The sequence below is a fragment of the Dysidea avara genome, chromosome 2 (assembly GCF_963678975.1).
Source record: "Dysidea avara chromosome 2, odDysAvar1.4, whole genome shotgun sequence".
NCBI lineage: Eukaryota > Metazoa > Porifera > Demospongiae > Dictyoceratida > Dysideidae > Dysidea > Dysidea avara.
The window spans coordinates 30,310,803-30,332,922 of NC_089273.1; the positions used below are offsets into that span (position 1 = coordinate 30,310,803).

Below are 22,120 nucleotides of genomic sequence, written 5' to 3' on the forward strand. Positions count from 1 at the left end.
TTTCCAATGAAAAATTTTCCACACAGCTATATATGCTGTAATACCATCATTCATCTCTTGTTTCACCACTTTTATTGCTTATAGTTGAGACTTGCACAAATTGAAAGTTTAATAATTTGTATTGTATATTTATACGTACATACGTACCAGTAGAGGAATCTAATTTAGCACTGGGAACAGATTCTTCTTTAACCTGTAGAAAAATCATGCCTGTCATAGGTTTTCTGAAAACCTTTGTACATACATACGTACATACAGAATATGTACAATGAAGCCACCTAACCACAATGGCAAATTTCAGGGTACATATCTTATAACCTTAAGCCAGCTCTTTAGTGTATTAACATATAGAGCTGAAAGCAATCTCAAGCACCAACCATGTCCCATTTTGAGTTGTTCAATTCATTTGTTAATATAAAGGAGCAATAAAATGGAATTTGAGTAATGTGCCAAAATGTTTAGTTGGCCAGGCGGCTGGCCACATTTGTGTCACAATATTATTATAGCAATGTGCTATGGGGTGCCAAATTGTTTTGGCTTCCTTACATATTTTGTGTTGCATTTTTGTTCAAATCTGGTAACATAAGACATAACACACATGCAATACTTCTGAATCAGAATTGCTCAAACCTTTGCTGAATTAAGAGCTTGGTACTTGCTCGCAACTTTTTTCAAATTTGATATAGTTGCATCTGAAGTTTGTTTTCCAATACTTTCACGTGACTGCAAATTAGAAAACTCTTCTTGAAGTTGGTTAAACTTAATTTTTAATTTATCATATTTCTGTAACAACTAAAAACAAAAGATTGTAAGCAATAAATAATATTTACAAATGTAAAATAATGTGCTTTACCTCTATTTGATCATTTGTATGCAGTTGCTTGATGGTAGCAATATGATCAATGTCAACTAGTCGTCTGTACAAAAGAGCATCTTCCTGCAAAATATAGCCACAGAGGTGTCACTGGTAATGGTTATAACACAACATGGATTACAACTGCAAACTATGTCAATGACTTGTTAAACAAAGAAGTTATATTAGTAAGTTGAAAGAAAACAAGCACTCATACATATTAACATTGTAGACTATTCAAACTATGTGATTATGGTTTAGTTTCTCATGCACTATTGCAATAATTGCTAGACCCTTTGTATCCGAAAAGCCACATAAGTTGCTTTGAATGCATGCCCATTAAAATCTATCCATTTACAATCCAGGAGTTGCAGGGTTGCTATAATATTAAGGGGAACTAGATGTTTTGAATGGCATATTTTGTGGAGCCAAGTAAAATTTATGGCGACAGACACTGGTTAGGGTTAACAAAGGGTAAACTTATGCAGAGTATGTCACAAATGTGACTGGCTTTACAAAAAGGGGTCTTCCACACACATACCCAATTATATTGACCGTAATTTGTGACCAGACCTGCAAGAACCCCATAGGTTAGCGCATTTTTCGAATTCCATTTTATTAATTTTTCTTTATCTAGATAGCCAAAGGGATGGTCAACCAAAGTTTCAGCTCTAGAAGCCAAGAACTTTCAAAGTTATAAGGCTACAAAGTGGCAACAGCAAAGAAATTGATTTTGTACAGTGACAATACAATACAAAAAAACAAAAAAACTATAGGCACTTAAATAAATGGTCATAATGTTTCAATGCAGTCCTTTACTGAGATGCAACTTACACCATTGGATTCTCTATTAACAGGCAAATCCATTGATGATTAATTTTTGTCTTTCGGGCATCTCCTAGAAGCTGGGAAAAGGCAAAAACTTAAGAAAAAAACAATGCCAAACCACTCATCCAAGGTAAGGAAAACTAACGTTCATATGTTCTCTCTCTTTAGGAGTACTGACATGAAACAAAGAGTTTCGAACTCCTCTTGCTTTGGGAACCACGATGCTACTATAGTTTTTGCTGTTATCACCTTCTTTCATTGTGAAACAAACGCTAAAAAATTTATGGAATTTTTTTTTGATTTCGTAAATATTTCTCCCCTTTGCGTTTATTGTATTCTACTGTAAAATTAAGCTTGTGCTAACAGGTCCGGTCACATTACCAGTTTTTGAGTAACATGTAAACTTGAAATTTTCTCCATCGTTAAGGCTATGTTGGTACTGACAATTCACCAAATTTCAAGGTAATTCCCTTTTCCAACCCAAAGTTATGAATCATCAAAGTTGGTAAATTGGATGTGTGTGGAAGACCCCTTTTCGCAAATCCAGTCACAAATTAGCTGATGCTGTGCTACTTCCAAAAACCAGACACCCAGTAATCACTATCCCTTGAATTAACTCTCTTTATAAACACACAGCACGCTAATAATTTACTTCTTGCCTTGTTTTACAACAATGCTTAATGTACTTTGCATAGGAGGATCAAAGTGCCACATCCATATTGTACTGATTAGCTGCATAACTGTACTGTATGAGTTATACAGTACAGATATGCGGATAATTGGGCAAATATACAGTATGTTCGGGCAAATACAATACAGTTATGTAGTGTAGTTATATAAGGATCGTTACAAACACAACCCCACTCAGACAGCATGATTGATCATGTAACCGGCATTGTAAATTGTTAAACTAATCCTACCAGTTAGTTCTATGACAGTCTGACATGGAGAATTAAAGTAACAACTCCACACATATGGCATGATGGATCAAATGCATGACACTGCTAGAGGTCCAGGCAATATGCCTGCATAATTTTGAACATAATGATGGGTTAAAAGAGTTTGGAATTATTCTGACAATTTGAAGTGATTTAAGAGCATAATTGGCATAATATACAATTTCATGTAAGTTGAGATTAAGATACTCTAATAGCACAGTTACTTAATTTAACAGAACACTCAGCGGAAAAAAAAAAATTTATTGCAACAGCAACTAAGGCATCTTGCCAGTTAAAAGATAGCTTTCCTGTCTAATACAAGCAATTCAGGTGCCCAAGAAAATTGCTATGAGCAAGATAACCAGCAGCACTTAAAGCACCACTTATGTATGTATGAAAAATACAGCACACGAGGGGGGGGGGGGGGGGGGAGGGGGGAGAGAGGTGTCTCAAGGTTAATACAGAACTTGGCTTTGCCTTGTGCTGTATTAGCCTCTCAACACACTCCATTGTGCTGTATTTTTTGTACACATGTGCGACGGTGCTTTACATAAAAAATTAAACATATAAAGTATAGCTAAGGTATAACTACAGTGTAACAGGAAACTTATGCCTCTGAATTCTTGAGATACTGTAATAGAGCAGCCAGATGTCCTCCAATAGAGCAGTCATAACTACTTTAATAGAATGATTGAAATGTATATAAAAGTAATATATGTAAATCCTATGGAATTGAAGATTGATTTAGTAGCTAAATCTTGAGTTTATCATTTCAATTGAAGGATTTCAAAAGTTCACCAGCCATGAAACGAGAGTTTTAGGATTTTAATGAAATAAAGCACATGATTTTATTGAAAATAGTATTTACAGTGTACTATTCATGAAATCATAAATCTAGTAAAGTTTGAATAATTTTTATATTCAAAATGTACCAGTGGCTGGGGCCATGCCCCCAGATCCTACATCCATAACTCATGATCACTACCAATTCTGGAAATCCCTTTGGAAAAATCCTGGATATGCCCTGCTGATACTATACAAAAATGAAAAAGGTATAGTTTAACACTCCATGTGCAGAAAAATTATAATGGCATATAAGGTGAATCGATCGTCCCTGAGTAATGGCTCAATTAAAACTTTCAGATTTTTCTCTATGTCGCATAATTTTAATATTGCTTAATGTCAACCAGCATTATTATGTAATCATGGCTCTATTTAAAAGTGAGATATTTTCAGTACATTTAAAAAAGTACACTTGAGCTTACTATACAGGTTTTTCCTAAGACAGTCACACACAAAAATTCAATTTCTGTACATGTGACTACAGTAGAAGAAAGGCTTACAGGCAGGTTATCAAATGATTGATAATATAATATCATTTAGTATGGTAGTACTACATAGTTGGGGTCATAAAGGCTTCTTTCGAAAAGGTTTAGTCAGAAACAACCTTACATTACCATTATGTTATTCATGTATTTATGTCAGAAATATATACGTACAAACAAGCCTAAATGCATCATAACCAAAACACTTTGATAATGATTATTACAAGCCCACAATTTATATCAGAATGATTGATGACTACTAAATGATGCTGCAGATGCATGTATTTTAATAATGGTTACTGTTACATATACAGTACACGGGCTTGAATTTTCTTACTGATGCAACTTCAGCCTGACATGTTGTGGGAACTGTATCGTTCTATTCTAATTTCTTCAAAAAGTCAACCATGTTCTTAGATCCCCCAAGAATGACGTGTGCTGCCTAAAGATATCCCTTTAAAAACATCCTAGAAACATCTTACTATAAGTGATGACAATCACCTTCACAGAACAATATTATTCTGTCTAACATCAAATACAGCATTAAAGACAAGTAAACAATTACAGAATAGAATTTTAAAATATTACCAAAACTTGAATTTTCGTCCGCATGCCTGCCTGCTTGCCTGACCACAGTTGCAAGGCTGGAGGCCAAATTAAGTGGAGCATGGCCACCATTTTATGCCATAATAAATGTAATTTATTGCGACGCAATAAATTGAAGTTAACATGGCTTGGTGTGAGTGTAGAATGGATACAGTGCAAATCTACGTACCATACCATAGTAAATGAAGCCAGCATCCTTTAGTGATAAACTAGCCTTTCGAGTAAAGTAATTAAATCCAGCAACACAGAATCCTTGAGTTGACTGTAAGGTCCATTAGAGAGGTATTGTATAATAGCAGTGCTAGCACCACAAACTGAAATCAACACTTGTTTCAGGTAAAAGTTGAACCAATCTTGTAGGATACATGAAATGTAATGACATCATAATGATTCATTGTAATAAACTGGTTTGACAGGTTTGAGATCACGAGATCATGCCATAGTGCATGGCGTGTTGGTGGACAGAAAAACTTTTGTCCTTGGTGTCACTGGAAAGTCGCTACTACTCAGGGTCGATTTGGAGCAGAGTTGGTGAAGTCTAGCGGAGGTGGCATGGCGATCAAACGGACATTGTGGACGCTCGACTGCGTGAAGGATGAACAGGCAGAGCCTTCTACCGATTCCGTGAATGTTGAATGAGATTTTCTCAGTTAGGCGATGGCTACCGTTGATGATTCCCGGTGAGTCCGTTCCATTACAAAACTTTTATATAATTGCCACGTGCTGTTGCGGTTACGAAGTATTAAACTATCATCAGTATTGCGTAATCGAAAACGAGCTGTCGTCTAGTTTGACACAACATATTGTTGTGGCTGAGGGTTTTCAATGTTTTCAGCAAATTTAGCATTATTGTAGCATAGTGCAGAGCTGTTTTACCTCTGTTGGAAAAATAGGCCTTTCGTCGGCCGCCCACGCATATAATTAGCGTTTAACAAGCAAAAGCCTCTCATATGCATACAATTGTACCTATTGGTATTTATCTACACTGGTCAGCAAATTTAGCTTTATTGTAGCGTAGTGCAGAGTTGTCTTACCTCTGCTCAAAAAATAAGGCCGTTCCTCGGCCGCCCACACATTTAACGAACAAAAGCCTCCCATATCTACATATTAGTATTCATCTACACTGGTTGTAGATGTGCAGTTCAGCATACCATTCATAGTAAATTTGAAGATATAGACTATCGTTATCTTCCACAATCCTACAGCCAGGCTTTTGTACAGCCAGGCTTATCTACAGCCAGGCTTATCTACAGCCAGGCTTATCTACAGCCAGGCATACGGCTATGTTCATCATGGTCTGAACATTTCTTAATTTTCCATCTCACGGTTTTGTGACCAATGTTGTGACTGACCAACACTAATGCATGGACTGTTGCTACCTCATTGTAGGGTTGGTTACTGAGGGTTAGGGATGGTGTTATCCGGCACTTTAATACTAAACAGTGGCTTCGATGAATACCGAAAGCTAGGCAGCTTGTATTTGCTTTATGGCTTATTCAGCATGATATTTGCATGCGTGTTATTTGCACGCGTGTTATTGCATGCGTGTTATTGCATGCGTGTCATTTGCATGCGTGTCATTGCATGCGTGTCATTGCATGCGTGTGATTGTATGTGTGTCATTTGCGTGCGTGTCATTGCATGTGTGTTATTTGCATGCGTGTTATTGCATGCGTGTTATTTGCATGCGTGTTATTGCATACGTGTTATTTGCATGTGTGTTATTGCATGCGTGTTATTTGCATGCGCGTTATTGCATGTGTGTTATTGCATGCGTGTTATTTGCATGCTGTTATTTGCATGCGTGTTATTTGCATGCGTGTTATTGCATGCGTGTTATTGCATGCGTGTTATTGCATGCGTGTTATTGCATGTGTGTTATTGCATGCGTGTTATTGCATGTGTGTTATTTGCATGCGTGTTATTGCATGCGTGTTATTTGCATGCGTGTTATTGCATGCGTGTTATTGCATGCGTGTTATTGCATGTGTGTTATTTGCATGCATGACATTTGCATGTGTTATTGCATTCATGTTATTTGCACACGTGATATTTGCATGCATGTTATTGCATGCATGTTATTTGCATGCGTGTTATTTGCATGCGTGTTATTGCATGCATGTTATTTGCATGCGTGTCATTTACATGCGTGTTATTTGCATGCGTGTTATTTGCATGCGTATTATTTGCATGTGTGTTATTGCATGCGTGTTATTTGCATGCGTGTTATTGCATGTGTGTTATTACATGCATGTTATTGCATGCATGCGTGTTATTGCATGCATGTTATTTGCATGCGTGTCATTTACATGCGTGTTATTTGCATGCGTGTTATTTGCATGCGTATTATTTGCATGCGTGTTATTGCATGCGTATTATTTGCATGTGTGTTATTGCATGCATGTTATTGCATGCATGTTATTACATGCATGTTATTGCATGCATGCGTGTTATTTGCATGCGTGTTATTGCATGCGTGTTATTTGTAAGCGTGTTATTGCATGCGTGATATTTGCATGCATGTTATTGCATGCGTGATATTGAAGGAATGTTATAATCACAAGATATTATGGCTGCTGCTTGCCGCTTCGCTTATACGTACACTATTACCATTGTTATTACATATTTAGCTTTATCTGTGATAGCAAGTATTTGGTGTTTTACAAGATACAAAAACTTGATAGCTTGTGCATTCAACTTCCTTATGTGTAACCGCTATGCCATTCAATGCCCTCAGTTCCCAACTTTTGTACATCATAGCACACATTCTTCACACATTCTTCATACATTTCAGCATACAGCCTGCGTGATCACAGGATATCATGTAGTATTGTTAAATATTTCAATATGCAATTACAACCGGAAAACCTGTTGTCTCTCTGCCATGAATGCTAACAGTTACAGCAGCCTGTTGTCAGTCCTGTCTGCCCTTGTGACTGATGAAGGCTGATTATACCCTACAGCAGCTGTCCTAAGGGATACTTACGGACCATCAGGATATGCTTTTAGGTTCCCTGTCATTCCTGCTAGCATCGGTGTCTCACTACACTTATTCCCTGATATTTATCAAGTTTAAGAGATCGGGATGCTTTTGATGGAACAGTTGAATTACATTAGGGTAAACTAATCAATATCTCTCAGTCATTTATCCTCAATAATGCATGAGAGATGTTTGCAAGAGCATCGTTAATCCTTCTTCTAATGCAGATAAACCATGCATTCACGAGGCATGGTTTACTTGATTCATGTTTAGGCAGTATAGTACTATTGCATTGGGAAAACATTTATTAATTGCACATACTCACAGTAAATATTTGTTAATTGTACATACATTTACTTGCATCACTATGTGGACTCCACGGTGCAGTTACGTAGGTCAGTTACGTGGTGCTTTGGATTGTCCGTGTTGAATTTTCTCATTTTCACTAAACACACAACTGATTGATGCTGTCTTTGCATGTGTGGTTCATTTGTACCTCTTCTCCGAGTGTCTATCAGCATGATGCACCAGGTCAGTACCCGTCGATTTCGCTCATTAAATTATGTGTAAAATTTTCTTTTTTTTGTGAGCTATGGTGCGTGTAGCTTCTTCCGGTACTGTTGATGCAGGCATGTCGTTGCATGCGTGGCATTGCGGGTGTATTGTTGCATGCATGTTGCAGCGGGTGTGTCATTGCATGCGTGTTGTTACGTGTGGGCTGTCGTGCTGTGTTAGCATGCATGTTGCTGCATTTGCATTGGCATACGTGGTGTTCTGCATTTAGCAGTATGAGTATGATCTGCTCACTTCCATACATACAAGGCTACGAATTACATCATTAGGACATCAATATTTGGTCCTGCTTGTGGGGTCTCCGGCTGTTTGCTTGTGTTTTGCTACATCCTACCAGGCAACGTAATCCCATTGTATTTTGTCAATTGTTGCGATAGCGATAAATTTACTGCAGTTTGTTCCCACATATAAATATATTGTTTGCGGCTTCCTGTGTGCTGCAAGCATGTGGTCGACAGCTGTGTTTCAGGGCCGGGCGGACCACTTGGCTTTCTGCTCTTTGTGTTGCCGATTTGCTTTTGTTGATTGTGGCCTTCGCAGTGCATTTTATGGCACGATATGTGTTTGAGCTGAGGGCTACTTTCATTTCACATGAATTGCATTCTGCAGCAGCAAGCGTCATTACTTATGACTGTTGCATGTTCCTGATGCGCGTGGTTTCACCATGCGTGTTTTATAGGTATTTGCCCATTGGTACAGTGTTGCTATAACAGGGTGATAGGGAACTGAAGAAGTTTGGGGAGAAATTGGGTGGATGAAGTGCTAATTATCTGTGCATGGCCAAACCAAACCCATTACACTAAATTTAACTTATATGATTATTCATTGGTTGCTGCTATCACGTTGTGTTGCTATGCATATACGATGCGTTGCTGCAATCTTGTACTAATTGGAAGACATATTTCCTTCGTGGACAACTGTAAATCCAGTTATGCCATATCCACAATGCTTGTCTGCGTGGCTTGTGCAAAAGTTATTACACCCTACTCCAACAATTTCCTCAGTTGCCCTTTCCCCAAAGCACTTGTGTATAGATATCTGTATGAATGTTATTTGTGTTTCGTGCTGTTATGTATATTTATGGCAATGGTGCAATGCTATGTGGTAGATAATTATTTGCATGAGTGTTTGTTTGGTGTTGTTGCGTACACGTTATTATGGCTTTGTGGAAAATGTTATTGTGGTTAGAACTAGGAAAAAGTAGGCGATAGAGCTAGGTGCGGTGGAAGGGTGGTGTGTATAGCTAGGAAAACATATAGTCGTGTTTATTTTGTATGCACACATACTAAATACATGGTGAGTGGTGATTGCACCTGGGAGTGTGCACTGCTCGAGTATGCCGAGTGCACACTGCCCCAGGGTGTTTCCACACCAATCAGCATGTTAATGCCGTAATAACAAACTCATAAGTGGGATGTGCCGTTTGGGGTTCCAATGAGTGTGTGCCCTCAGTGCCTTCTACCTTTAATCTGGCTGGTCTTCGTCATTCTTCATGCAATGCAACGATACTAAGGCACTAATTTTTCCTATCAACGCTTTCCTTGAGCAGCATATTTAGATTCCACAAACTTATTTAAGTGCTTCCAAATCCACTGATAATGTATATATATATATATATATATATATATATATATTGTCCAAGGGATTCCCTTGTTCCTGACTAGGACACACCATTCTAAACAAAACTCATTTTCTTCCAAAGCAGGTGTTGAAAGCAACACAGTGACATAGTTTTACACAGGGAGTGAAAAAGAACCATATGTGACCTAATTTTAGAAAACCGTCGATATCCGCACAATTTTCAAAATGCATTTTGTTTGTTCTTTATTTTCTACAGGAACAAAGGAATGGACTAGCCAAGTTTCAGCTTCCTAAGTTAAGCAGCGTTGGAAATGCAGCACTAGACAGTCAGACGAGCAAATAATTTGATATGTACAGAAGCTATCGAGAAAAGGATCTACAGGCGCTTACATAAACTATCATAACGTACTGATACAACGACGTATAGAATTGAATCTCGGCTCATTGTGTTCGCCATGAATTTATGCATCCACCAAGGTATAGTTTATTTCCCCAGGCACGATTGTTTGTTCGAGAAAGAAGGAAAATTCACTGAAAAACGATCGTTGGTAAATTCTTTCGTCACAGCAACGTAAACAAACGTCTGTAACTTTGGAATCGTTTTGTGTATGGAGATGAAACAAAGATTTTTGTACTCCCTATGGAAAGGCGAACACGATGATTCCCAGGATTTATCCATTGGCGGCTTAATTCACCCACCATCGAGGCGATAATAAACTTGCGTAATTTTTTTCTGGAGCTTGCGTTTTTTACCCATAGTTTTTAAATGCATTTTATTACAAAAGTACTGTTGTGCGTATGTCGACGGTTTTCCAAAATTCGGTCACATATGTCATATACAGTGATGATTGGATTGACTTTGAATCATGTTAATAAATAAAGAGAGGTTTAAACTAAACTAATAGAGTAGTCAACAATGTCTAATATATGTAACCGTGCTTATTCATAATTGGGACACTCATCCATAGGAGAATGCTGTATCCTCATTAAAGTGAGTGGAATGTTACCAAACACAAAAATCGCCAACACAGTACTTTAGCTTACTAATTCTACTTTTCTCCATGTTATTATATGCAAGCCATGCATAGTCTTACATGTAAAAACTACTTATTGCCCCTCATAACATTTTATCAGTGAATCCTCATTATATAGTTGATAAGATGTGCTTTTTTAAATTTTAATTTATTAATGTTTTACAGCACAAGTGCTGAAGGTCTGTAGGACACCTGGTCCTACAGCCTGATCAAAGACATTAATAAATAAACTAGTGTCCATTTGGTTCTACTTGGGGTACTTAGAGATAATGAGTTACTCTCTATAATTCCTATGGATATAATTACATGAAAATAACAAGGAGAAAACATCCTGACCACCCGGTAGACTCATGTAAGCGTTCGAGCGTAAATCGGATGGCTGCAGGTTCGAGTCAGGTCCAGTCATGGATTTTATTCTCCTTTCTCCAACTTTTCAAACACACCTTATGTAGCTAAAGTCTTTGAGCAGGCTGTAGGACCAGGTATCCTACAGACCTTCAGCACTTGTGCTGTAAAGCATTAATAAATGTACAGATGTCAACTGTACTACTCTAACTCTAGATGTGCAAACATTCCTCAACCTCACTGATTATCATAACTTTCTTATTAACCCCTGTAGCCGCCATGTGGCAGCATGGTATTATAAATCATGCAGGGAATAAAATTAATCTTTGCTACAAACTGTTTAGTACATTTAATAGTGATATGCACTAGTGGACATTAATGTTGTTCCTGTACCAGCTAGATATTGGGAGTTTGTAAAAGGCGGAACTAAGGAATAACGGAATAGCGGAATAACTCGAGTCACAACGAATGGACGTTTTATATCAATATGGCTTCTTATGCAATGTTAGGGTGATTGTACTGTTACAGCTGTGAACTCATCCGTCGTAGATATCCTTGCAATGTTAGGGCGATTGCGTGTACTGTTACAGTTGTGAACTACACTGCTTCGTTGCTCATAGCCGTCCTAGCGAAGTGAATACTATATGCTCTTACTACTACTACTGTATGTAGCTAAGTATCATTGCGCTAGCACAGCTAGAATATACAGTAGTTAGCTATTAGTTTCGTTTTAAGTCTTCATCCTTCCAGTGGAGGGATGAAACGAAACGGCTGTCACACCCCCTTTTGCTTGCGACATTGGTACCATACTTTACATACAGTAGTAGCTAGTAAGAGCTATAATCAAATGTAATTTTGCACTTCGTAAGCGGGTACTGTATGTTAAGTATGGTACCAACGTCATGAGCAAAGGGGGCGTGGCAGTCGTTTTGTTTCATCCCTCCACTGGAAGGATGAAGACTCGAAAACGAAACTAATAGCTAACTACTGTATATTCTAGTTTAGCTACATACAGTAGTAGCAAGAGTGTATAGTAATCATTTCGCTAGGACATCTATGAGTGACGAAGCAGTGTAGTTCACAGCTGTAACAGTACACGCAATCACCCTACATTGTAAGGATATCTACGAGGGATGAGTTCACAGCTGTAACAGTACAATCACCCTAACATTGCATAAACCATATAAATGCCCGTTCGTTGTGATGCGAATTATTCCGTTATTCCGCTATTCCTTATTCCGTCTTTTACAAACTCCTGTATTAAAGTACGTTTTTGATTACCAGTTCCGGCGTTTAAAGGGCTTCACAGTGCTACTAAATGTTTGGGCAGCTGGCCCATGTAACAAGAGTTATTAACAAGAAACAAGGGCTCAGGCGAATGTGAACAACTATAGTTCCAGTTCTGGAACCACAGCCTTTAAAATTACAGTTCTAGTTCCAGTTCAGGAACCTTGACATTTAGAATTATTCTTAAATTTCTATAAAACACTTATTTTAACTGAAGTATTACCAAAAGCCCATAATGAATTATGGACACTTACTATTAAGTTATATATGCTAGTCTTGCCAGCTTTAATTGTTTTTTGTATGTATAATAGCTAATACTGTAGTTATCAGCATTATCACACCTGCAAACAAGTATAACACTAACACTATATACGGTGGTACTAAAAGACTTGTAGCTAATTATTAAACACTGAACCAGACATCGCAATGTGACTGAGCCAGCATTGCATTTGACATTCTCTTCTAATAATATAACTAATCAGTTGTTTCAAGCAGTGTTTTAGCACATGCAGAGCTAGATGGTTGTAATACATACAGGCTTTGATGAAGTTATCTTTTATGTAACTGGATTTGTGAAAAGGTGCCTTTTCCACAAAATTTTACATGTCAGCAGACGAAACATTATAACGTTTGACTCTTTGCACCAATTAAGCTGATTTTTATATCAAACTATCAAGACACACGGTGGTGTGTCGTGCGGCCAAAGAAGCTGGCGCACACCACCCGTGAGTATATTGACAGGAAGAAAGAAAACATGATTTTCGCACCTCTGTAACTCTGTGCTGCATTGATGAAATAAGACGATTTTTGTTGTGGACACGCCACCAACTTCAGTATTCCACATTCCAAATTTGAGCAAAATCGCTTCAAGGGTTCCCGAGTTATGCAACTTCAAAAATTGGCTTAGTTTCTTGGTTTTTTTCTTCCTCTTTTTCCACACTTACAAAAACTGCCATAAAACGTGAACGCATTATCTGATTGCCTTGAAATTTAGCACACAGAAGGGGGGGTGTAAAGGCACATCTTGGTACAAAGTTTGGCTGGAATAAAGTAAACAGTCAAGGAGTTATCAGCGATTGTTAACGATAAATAATACCAATATGTTGTCACACCTACAGGGTAAACCACCTATGGGAAGAAGCTAAAAATTGGTGGGTAAATAAGTTAACTATTGAACCTCAAACCTTTTTGGTTTGAAAGAAATCGAGGTAAAACCATGAAGATACAGCAAAAAGACCAACAGTGTGTAGCAATTACGCAATCAAGATTAGCCAATAAAATAAAACGACCACTTGCCACGCCTACCGGAAAAACCATTTGGAGTAACACTTTGAAAATTGCTGTACAGATGGAGTGATCCTTAGAAAGGCTCTTCCATGATGTGGAAGAATCAGACTTAAAGCCACAGAGTTATAACACAGAATCCAACTTAGTGCGAGATCGAGATACTCTAATAAAGCAGTCACTCTAAAGAGAGATCAGATAGAAAGAAGTAACCCGTATAGAGATCAGCTACAAACAAATAACCCAGTAGAAATATGTGTTGGAAACAAATCACCATGTAGAGAGATCAGTTAGGAACAAGTCACCCAGTAGAGAGTTCAGCTAAAAACAAGTCACCCTGTAGAGAGATCAGCTACAAACAAGTTACGCTATAGAGAGATCAGATACAAACAAATTACCCAGTAGAAATATGCGCTGGAAACAAATCACCATGTAGAGAGATTAGTTAGGAACAAGTCACCCAGTAGAGAGTTCAGCTAGAAACAAGTCACCCTGTAGAGAGATCAGCTACAAACAAATCACCTTGTAGAAATATGTGCTAGAAACAGATTACCATGTAGAGAGTTCAGCTAGAAACAAGTCACCCTGAAAAGAGTTCAAACTACAAACAATGGGAGTTTCAGCTACAGTTCAGTTATGTAAGAAATCACCTTATTACATGTGATATCATTCAATGTGAAATATACAAATATTTAATCAGACTAAAAGGTATACACACAATTGCTTCTGGCTTTTGTTCCACAATTCCTGAAGTGAAGAAAAAAAAACAAGTTAAAAGGAAGCACCAAAGCCAGTTGATGGCTGGCTTTGTGGCTTGCAATACAAAAAGAAGTGATATCTAATCAAAAACAGCCAAGCTGTAAAAAAAGAGTGCAGCCTCCAAAAAGGCCAGGGTGAAAATGATGTGAAATCCAAGATGGCGGCCAAGAAATGGCTGTGATGGTAGGTTAATGGAAAAATTTTAATTACGACAATTTAGGTGAATTTGGTGCTGAATCCTAGTGGAGGAGGTAATGCAAATTCACCTGAATTGTCGTAATTAAAATCTTTGCTATTAACCTACCATCACAGCCATTTCTTGGCCGCCACCTTGGACTTCACATCTTTTTTCACCCTGGCCATTTTGGGGGCCGCACTCTTTTTTTACAGCTTGGCTGTTTTGGTTTAGATAAAACTATAACCAGATATATATCAAACTATGACCAGATGCTGTGGCTTTACTCATGGAAAATTTCAGACAGTTATATGCCGTGATAAAGAAGTTATGAAGTTTCAAAGTTCAAAATGTGGCTCAAAATTTGTGTGTGAAAAAAGGTACCTTTTTTGCAAATCCGATCACATATACTACATTGTGTGCTTTTGTCAGCCGATAAAAGTCTAGTCTTGTAAAGAGCATAAAATCTCATTGCAAAAACTGTATAGTTATGACCAATTCCAGTTCCAGTATTAGTTCCAGTATTTGATGAAATTTCTTTATAGTTCTAGTTCCAGTTTTGAAGAAGGCAAAATTATAGTTCTAGAGTCTTAAGGAAAGCAAAATTATTGGAGCTGAAACTGCAATTATTTTAGTTCCAGTATATACTACTGGAACTGGAACAACACTAGTGGAAATGCCCATAGGCATCCCGTTTCTGGGAGAACCGGATCCTTCCCAGACTAGTGCGCAATTATTACATATGTAATCACGGGTAAGTGTTTGTTACTAAAATAGGCGAGTTAAATCATTTTTTGAGTTGAAATCTATTGTATTATCAAGAAGACACTACTATACATCAATGGAGGCGACATTATACCAGAAGTGACATGGTGCACAGATGTAGATACGTATATACATGCATAGTGCTATAAATGGAACAAATCATGAAGAAACCATGGATTGTACTGTAAGTAAACTGTACAGAATAGTTCTAATAATCAAAATAATGTGACCGGCTTTGGTCTCCACACACATCCAGATTAATGATTTTAAAGGAACATAACTCAATGTAGTAGTATGCTATCACTTTCAAATTATGACCAGTTTGTGTTTAATGCAATGAATGACCTACGTGAAAATTGTAGATATCATGATACGATTTGAAAATTAATATCACGGTACTCTATATTTTTTTACTATTGCCCAGCTCTACTACACAGATGACCAGATTTGATAAAACCAGTCTACCACACACATCCAATTCATTGACCTTAAGTGCTTGTAGATAAATAGCATACTGAGTGGTCATATTACAAGCACTTAAGGTCAATGAATTGGATGTGTGTGGTAGACTGGTTTTATCAAATCTGGTCATCTGTGTAGTAGAACTGGGCAATAGTAAAAAAATATAGAGTACCGTGAAATTAATTTTCAAATCGTATCATGATATTTAGCCTCTACACTATTGTGATGGATGTAATACTTCTAAATGACTACTAAGTAGTGTTGTTCCAGTATTAAGAAATCTGTTAGTATAGTATTGAAATTAGTACGTATTTAACCTTGACTTTCAATGATAGTAAAGTACTAGTATTACTTTTGGTATGTAAATTTTAAAAGTAAGTATTTTAAAGTATTTACTACCAAACTTGATTTGGTAAAGTATAGGTTACCAAAAGTTATAGTAAGTAGTTAGTACATAACATAATTATATCTAACCAGTTAGTAACAATTAGCCTGGATCTGCCGGTGCAATCTACAGATTTCTTTGAATAAATATTTCTGTTTAAATATTTCTGTTTTTCTTTCCACTAGTAGCATCCCCACCAGTTGAAAAAAATGTGTTCTATAGGGGCAGTTGAGGCTGGTACTGCTAAAATATCAGGCCATTAAGGAGCTAATACTGGAAAATGCCTCCGTTTCCCAACCCAGTAATCTAATGGATCCATTCTATGCTCTTCAATGGTTATACTGGCATGTGATTATTTAATAACTCCCAAATTCCAAAAAGTTACAATGAACTCCAACAATTCCAGATACCAAAGTGAACTAAGCTATACTCTATACTAATGATAGACCAAACAACATGAGCAAAGTGATTATTTGAGCCTAAGCACAAAGAACACTTTTAAGGCTTGCCTACTTGTGGTGGCTTTGAAAAGAAATCTTCTAAAGTTATATGCTGTAAATAATGTAAGAACTCAGCTGAAATACTGAATAAACGAATCAGTCACTTATGAAATACTAACTAAATCTTGATGAAGCAATTATAAGCAATTTAGTATCTAACCATCCCTTTACCAAAGTATTGAGTATCTATAGTAAATCATCCAACATGTGGTATAGTATTAGTAAGTAATACTAACAGAAAAAGGGCTATATATACTTTTCCCAAAGCAAGTATTAGCAAGAGTAAATAATGGAAGAGAGAGTATCCAACTGCCATATACTGCATCAAAAATGAGCACATCAAGTAGAGAAGCCATCCCGTAGTGCTATCAAAGTAAGTGTTGAATGAAGTAATAAACACCTTCTAGCTCAGACTGTTTGACTTCAAATCATACCTGGGCACTACAAACAGACTGACCTAGCAGGTGTTTATTACTTCATTCAACACTGTCTTTGAAAGCACTACAGGATGGCTTCTCTACTTGACGAGCTCATTTTTGATGCAGTATATGGCAGTTGGATACTCTCTCTTCCATTATTTACTCTTGGTATTAGTAAAAGTATACTGGAACAACACTACTACTAAGTAGTTCTATTTATGAACCATATTCTTGCCTTTTCACAAGAAAGGAGCAATTATTAGGTGTAAACAATGTATAAATTAGCAAGTTTGTTCACAAAATTCTCAATTGTACAAGCAGCTAACTACTGATCTGTCATTTAGATACCATCATGATACATATCGTTATCGTGATGTTTTCATTACTAACAATCGTCTTGTGAAACTTTTGGTATCACCCAACTCTACTGTGTAGTGTAAGGCACATTTGTAGATGGTTAGTTGGAATTCCATTGTTTGTTTGGGCTGGTTTTTACCAAAGTTTAGATTTTGCCCAGTAATAACTTCATTATGGTTAGTATTATGTAAACAAAAAAACACACAGTCGAGTTCCTTATTTCATAGCAAGTATTTAGATGCATGGTTACTAAGTACTTCTGTGTATATGGTAAGGGTAATATGTTGCGATTCGGCCAGTATCCACCAGGAATTCAGCTGGCAATGGGTTAATTAAGTAATTAAGCACAAACGTTAATTAGAATATTATTACACATTAAAAGCACTACTCCAGCAGAAGAAAGGGTATTTTTAGCTGAACCTTGCAATATGGTTTATATTTTTTTATGTTACATAATGTTTCTCCATACTATGGACTACTCACAACCACCTGCTGGACTTCTGTCAGCATTGGGAAAATCAGGATATTGTCTTAGGAAATTCTACTATTTTCATTACATTTATCTATTTACGAATATAGACTCACTGAGAAATGTTCAGTAAAATATTTGTTAACGTAATTGAAACAGTTATCTATGAGTATTAATTAATTGTCTACACCCATGTTTACATCCCCAGCTGCTTAATAATAAAATTTAATTGTTTTGGATAAAATCAGCCAAAATGATAGATTTTGCTTGAATTATTTGGAATAACGAGTCAGTGTTGCTAAGTGATATTGAAATGGAGCAGTAGTGCTGTAGTGTACATGAATGGAAGGTATGCGGACTTACAGCTAGTGTGATATTGTTATAGTTATATTACACAATAGTCACTGAAGAAGGCAAGTGCTTTTTTAGCACTTTATTCCTGTTTACAAGATACCTCACTATCACAAACATCAATACATAGGCTTATTCAGGCAAGTAAGCAGTATGAAGATGGCCTACATTTAAATCTGGAAAAGAAACAAGAACTAAGCACTCATTACATTGCTATTCATCAAAAGTGTGTTGATAAATGTGACCGGATTTACAAAAAGGTACCTTTTTTCACACACAAAAGTTTACCCGTTTTTTGATCTTTGAAGCTTCATAACTATTGGGTCATTGCATAAAATTCCCTGAAATTTCCAATGAGAGCAGCTAAAGTACCTGGTTATATTTTGAAACTAAGAGCAAGTTGATCAATATACAGAGTCAAAAGTTACATTGTTTTGTTTGCCCGTCTGTAAAATGTGTTGAAAAGGTACCTTTTTGCAAATCCAGTAACAAATATTGTCACAAGAAGACCACACAAAGAACAACATGTGAAAGGGATGATGTTGTCTATGAAGACATCAAGATGAATTTTAAGTGAGCTAGACAATCAGAGAACAAGCCATTTTCCTTTCTTCACCATTGCTTTTTTTTGTGGGGAACAATGCAACACTGAAAAAGGCCCCAAGCCTCCAAGTCGATGGCATCCAGCATATGTTTGTAGAGAGGGAGAAACAATTGGAAGTACCTGTTTAAAAGAAGCAATAACTGACATCTGCTAAAAAAGAGATGATAGTCAATCTGAACAAGTCAGGGTGAGAATGGTAGGTATTCTTGGTGATCTGCATGCAGCAGATGTACGATATCATTAGACTGTAAGGCATCATTTATGTGCCCCAGATCTGTACAGGCAGCATCACATCAGAGTACAAGGTCTGACCAGGCTTTAGACACTGCCTCGAATCCAATTATTGCTTAACTTATTGGCAATAAAACTACCATTCACATTTCTGTAGATGTGTACAATCAAGACACACAGTAGTGTGTCGTGCAGCCCGATAAGCCAGCTCGCCACACCGTGAGTAGATTGACAGGAAGAAAGAAAATGTGATATTCACACTTTTGTAGCTCCGTGATCCTTCATCTGATTGGAACCCGTTTTTCTGCAGAGGTGCCTGCCAGGTAGGCCACCCCACATACCAAATTTGAAGAAAATCGCCTTAGCCATTTCCGAGATATGAGTGGCTAAAATTTCATTTTTATTTCTTAGTTTTTTCTTCTTCTTAATCTTCGTCTTATCACACACTTTGAAAAATTGCTATAAAATACAAACACGTAATCAGATCACCTTGAAATTTAAGGCAGTCCAAATAAGAATTCTAGAACTAATTTGGTGCAAATTCGATGAATGGTTCAGGAGTTATGACCAATTATTTGCATAAAACAGGATCGATTTATTGTCACGCCTACATGGTAAACCGCTTCATGGAATGAGTTGAAAATCAGATTGTGGATAGATCAACTATTGTAGGAGTGCTTTTTGGTGGTTTGTAAACAATCGAAATTAAGATCATGGAGATATGACACAACACCGAAGGTGTGTAACAATTATGCAATTGAGATTCGTGAATAAAATTACCAAAAATTTTCATGCCTATCAGGCAAACCGCTTAGAGCAATGAACTAAAAATCGATATGTGGCTGGAATACTCATACTAGAAAGTCCTTACAGTAGTACAGAAGAACTGGATAGCAAACCATTGAGTTATGATTTGAAAGCCAACTACGTGTAGCAAATGCGAGATCGAGGTACTCTAATAGTGATCAGATTTTACAAAACCAATCCAAATCGCACATCAAGCAAAATCAAACTAACACTACCAGTGAACTAACACTACCAGTGGATAGCCACACTATTGTACTAGTAGTTTTGACACTCAGTACCACTCAAACTACTCCAGGCTGCTTTCAACAGACGTCTTTTCTGGGGGATTTATTGAGCTTGAATGGCGGCTTTAGGCCTTGTGAAGGACCTGGCTTGGCAAGAATCAGTGGTTTATTGGTGGACAGCCAGACGTTTGTTCTGTGGACTTTGTTACATATCAACCACTACGGAGCCAGCACAGCCCTATAATCTCGTCTCTGAACTCCAATCGTGGTCTGCCTCCATTTTGAGGTATAACTCTTGCCCACCCCGCCACCCCTCACCCCTTTGTGAGCACTCATGATACTACTTCGCTCGTCCAACAGCTCAGATTTTCTATCTTATTTGGCGGGAAACTCTACAAGCAGCTATAAGTACTGGAAGTGGTCTGAAAGGTAACAGATTGATGCACCTTTAGTGTAAATTTCATACGCGTGCTTGCTATCCTTGGAGAGTTATGTTGGCTTCAATTCTTTAAAACCGTTCATCGCAAAACTTCTAATGTACGATTTGGATCGTTTTTCCAAAATCCAGTCACAATAGAACATTCACCCTAATAGAGCACTCAGTTACGTTTATGACTTACTCCATTGTAGAATTTTCTATTACATTGCAAGTTATTCTGTAGGAAGTTCAGCTGCAAACAGTTAATTTTATAGGCAGTTCAGCTACAAGCCAAGTCATCCTTCAGCTACAAACAAGTCACTTTCTACAGAATTCAGCTACAAACAAGTCACCGTGTAGAGAATTCAGCAACCAAAAACCACCCTGTAAAGAATCCAGCTATACAAACAAGTTACTCTATAGAGAGATGAGCTGAAACAAGAGGGAGTTCACAGCTAAAAGACATCACCTTGTAGAGAGTTCAGCTATAAATAAATCACTCTGCAGGGAGTTCAGCTACAAACAAATCACACTGTGGAGAGTTCAGCTAGAAACAAATCACCCTGTAGAGAGATCAGCTAGAAGAAGTTACCTTGTAGGGAGTTCAGCTATACAAGAAACCACACTGTAGAGAGTTCAGCAGTAAACAAATTACCGTGTAGAGATTTAAACTACAACCAAATCACTTTGTAGAGATTTTAGCTACAACCAAATCACCCTGACAAGTTACAGAGATCAGCTAAAAGAAGTCACCTTGTAGAGAGTTCAGCTACAAATAATAAACCAACCAGTAGAGAGTTCGGCTACAATGAAACCATCCTGTCAGAGTTCAACTAGAAACAAATCACACTCTAGAGAGATCAGCTAGAAACAAGTCACCCTGTAGAGAGCTCAGCTACAAACAGATCACCATGTAGAGAGTTCAAATAGAAGCAAGTCATGCTGTTGAGAGATCAGCTAAAGAAGAGGTCACTTTGTAGAGAGTTCAGCCACAAAAACTACCCTGTAGAGTGTTTAGCTATGAGTAGATCACCCTGGAGAGGAAATGAACTACAAACAAGCTACACTGTAGTGAGATCAGCTAGAAGAAGTCACCTTATAGAGAGTTCAGACACAAAGAAACTACCCTGTAAAGAGTTCAGCTACTAACAAATCACACCCTGCAGAGGGTTCAGCTACAAACAAATCAGTTCAGCTACAAACAAGTCACCAGCTACAAAAAAATTACCCTTCAGAGAGATTGGCTACAAACAAATCACCGAGCAGGGATTTTGACTAGAAACAAATCAGTTCAGCTACAAACAAGTCACCAGCTACAAAAAAATTACCCTTCAGAGAGATTGGCTACAAACAAATCACCGAGCAGGGATTTTGACTAGAAACAAATCACCTTGTAGAGAGTTCAGCTACAAACCCTAAGAGAGTTCCACTACAACCAAATCACCCTGTAGAGAGATCAGCTAGAAACAAGTTACAGAGATCAGCTAGAAGAAGTCACCTTGTAGAGAGTTCAGCTACAAAGGAACCATCCTGTACAGAGTTCAGCTAGAAACAAGTCAC

General features: G+C 37.5%; 1 protein-coding gene across 1 annotated transcript in view; it reads right to left on the reverse strand.

Annotated features, from left to right (window-relative positions):
* LOC136247993 (uncharacterized) overlaps positions 1–22,120 on the reverse strand; it is a 151,645-nt gene that overhangs the window by 73,869 nt on the left and 55,656 nt on the right. Inside the window, exons 6-8 of the mRNA XM_066039811.1 lie at positions 854–937; positions 631–792; positions 148–193 (exon numbers count right to left, since the gene is read on the reverse strand). Of these exons, the coding sequence (XP_065895883.1) occupies positions 148–193; positions 631–792; positions 854–937 (292 nt within the window). The remainder of the gene's footprint in view (positions 1–147; positions 194–630; positions 793–853; positions 938–22,120) is intronic.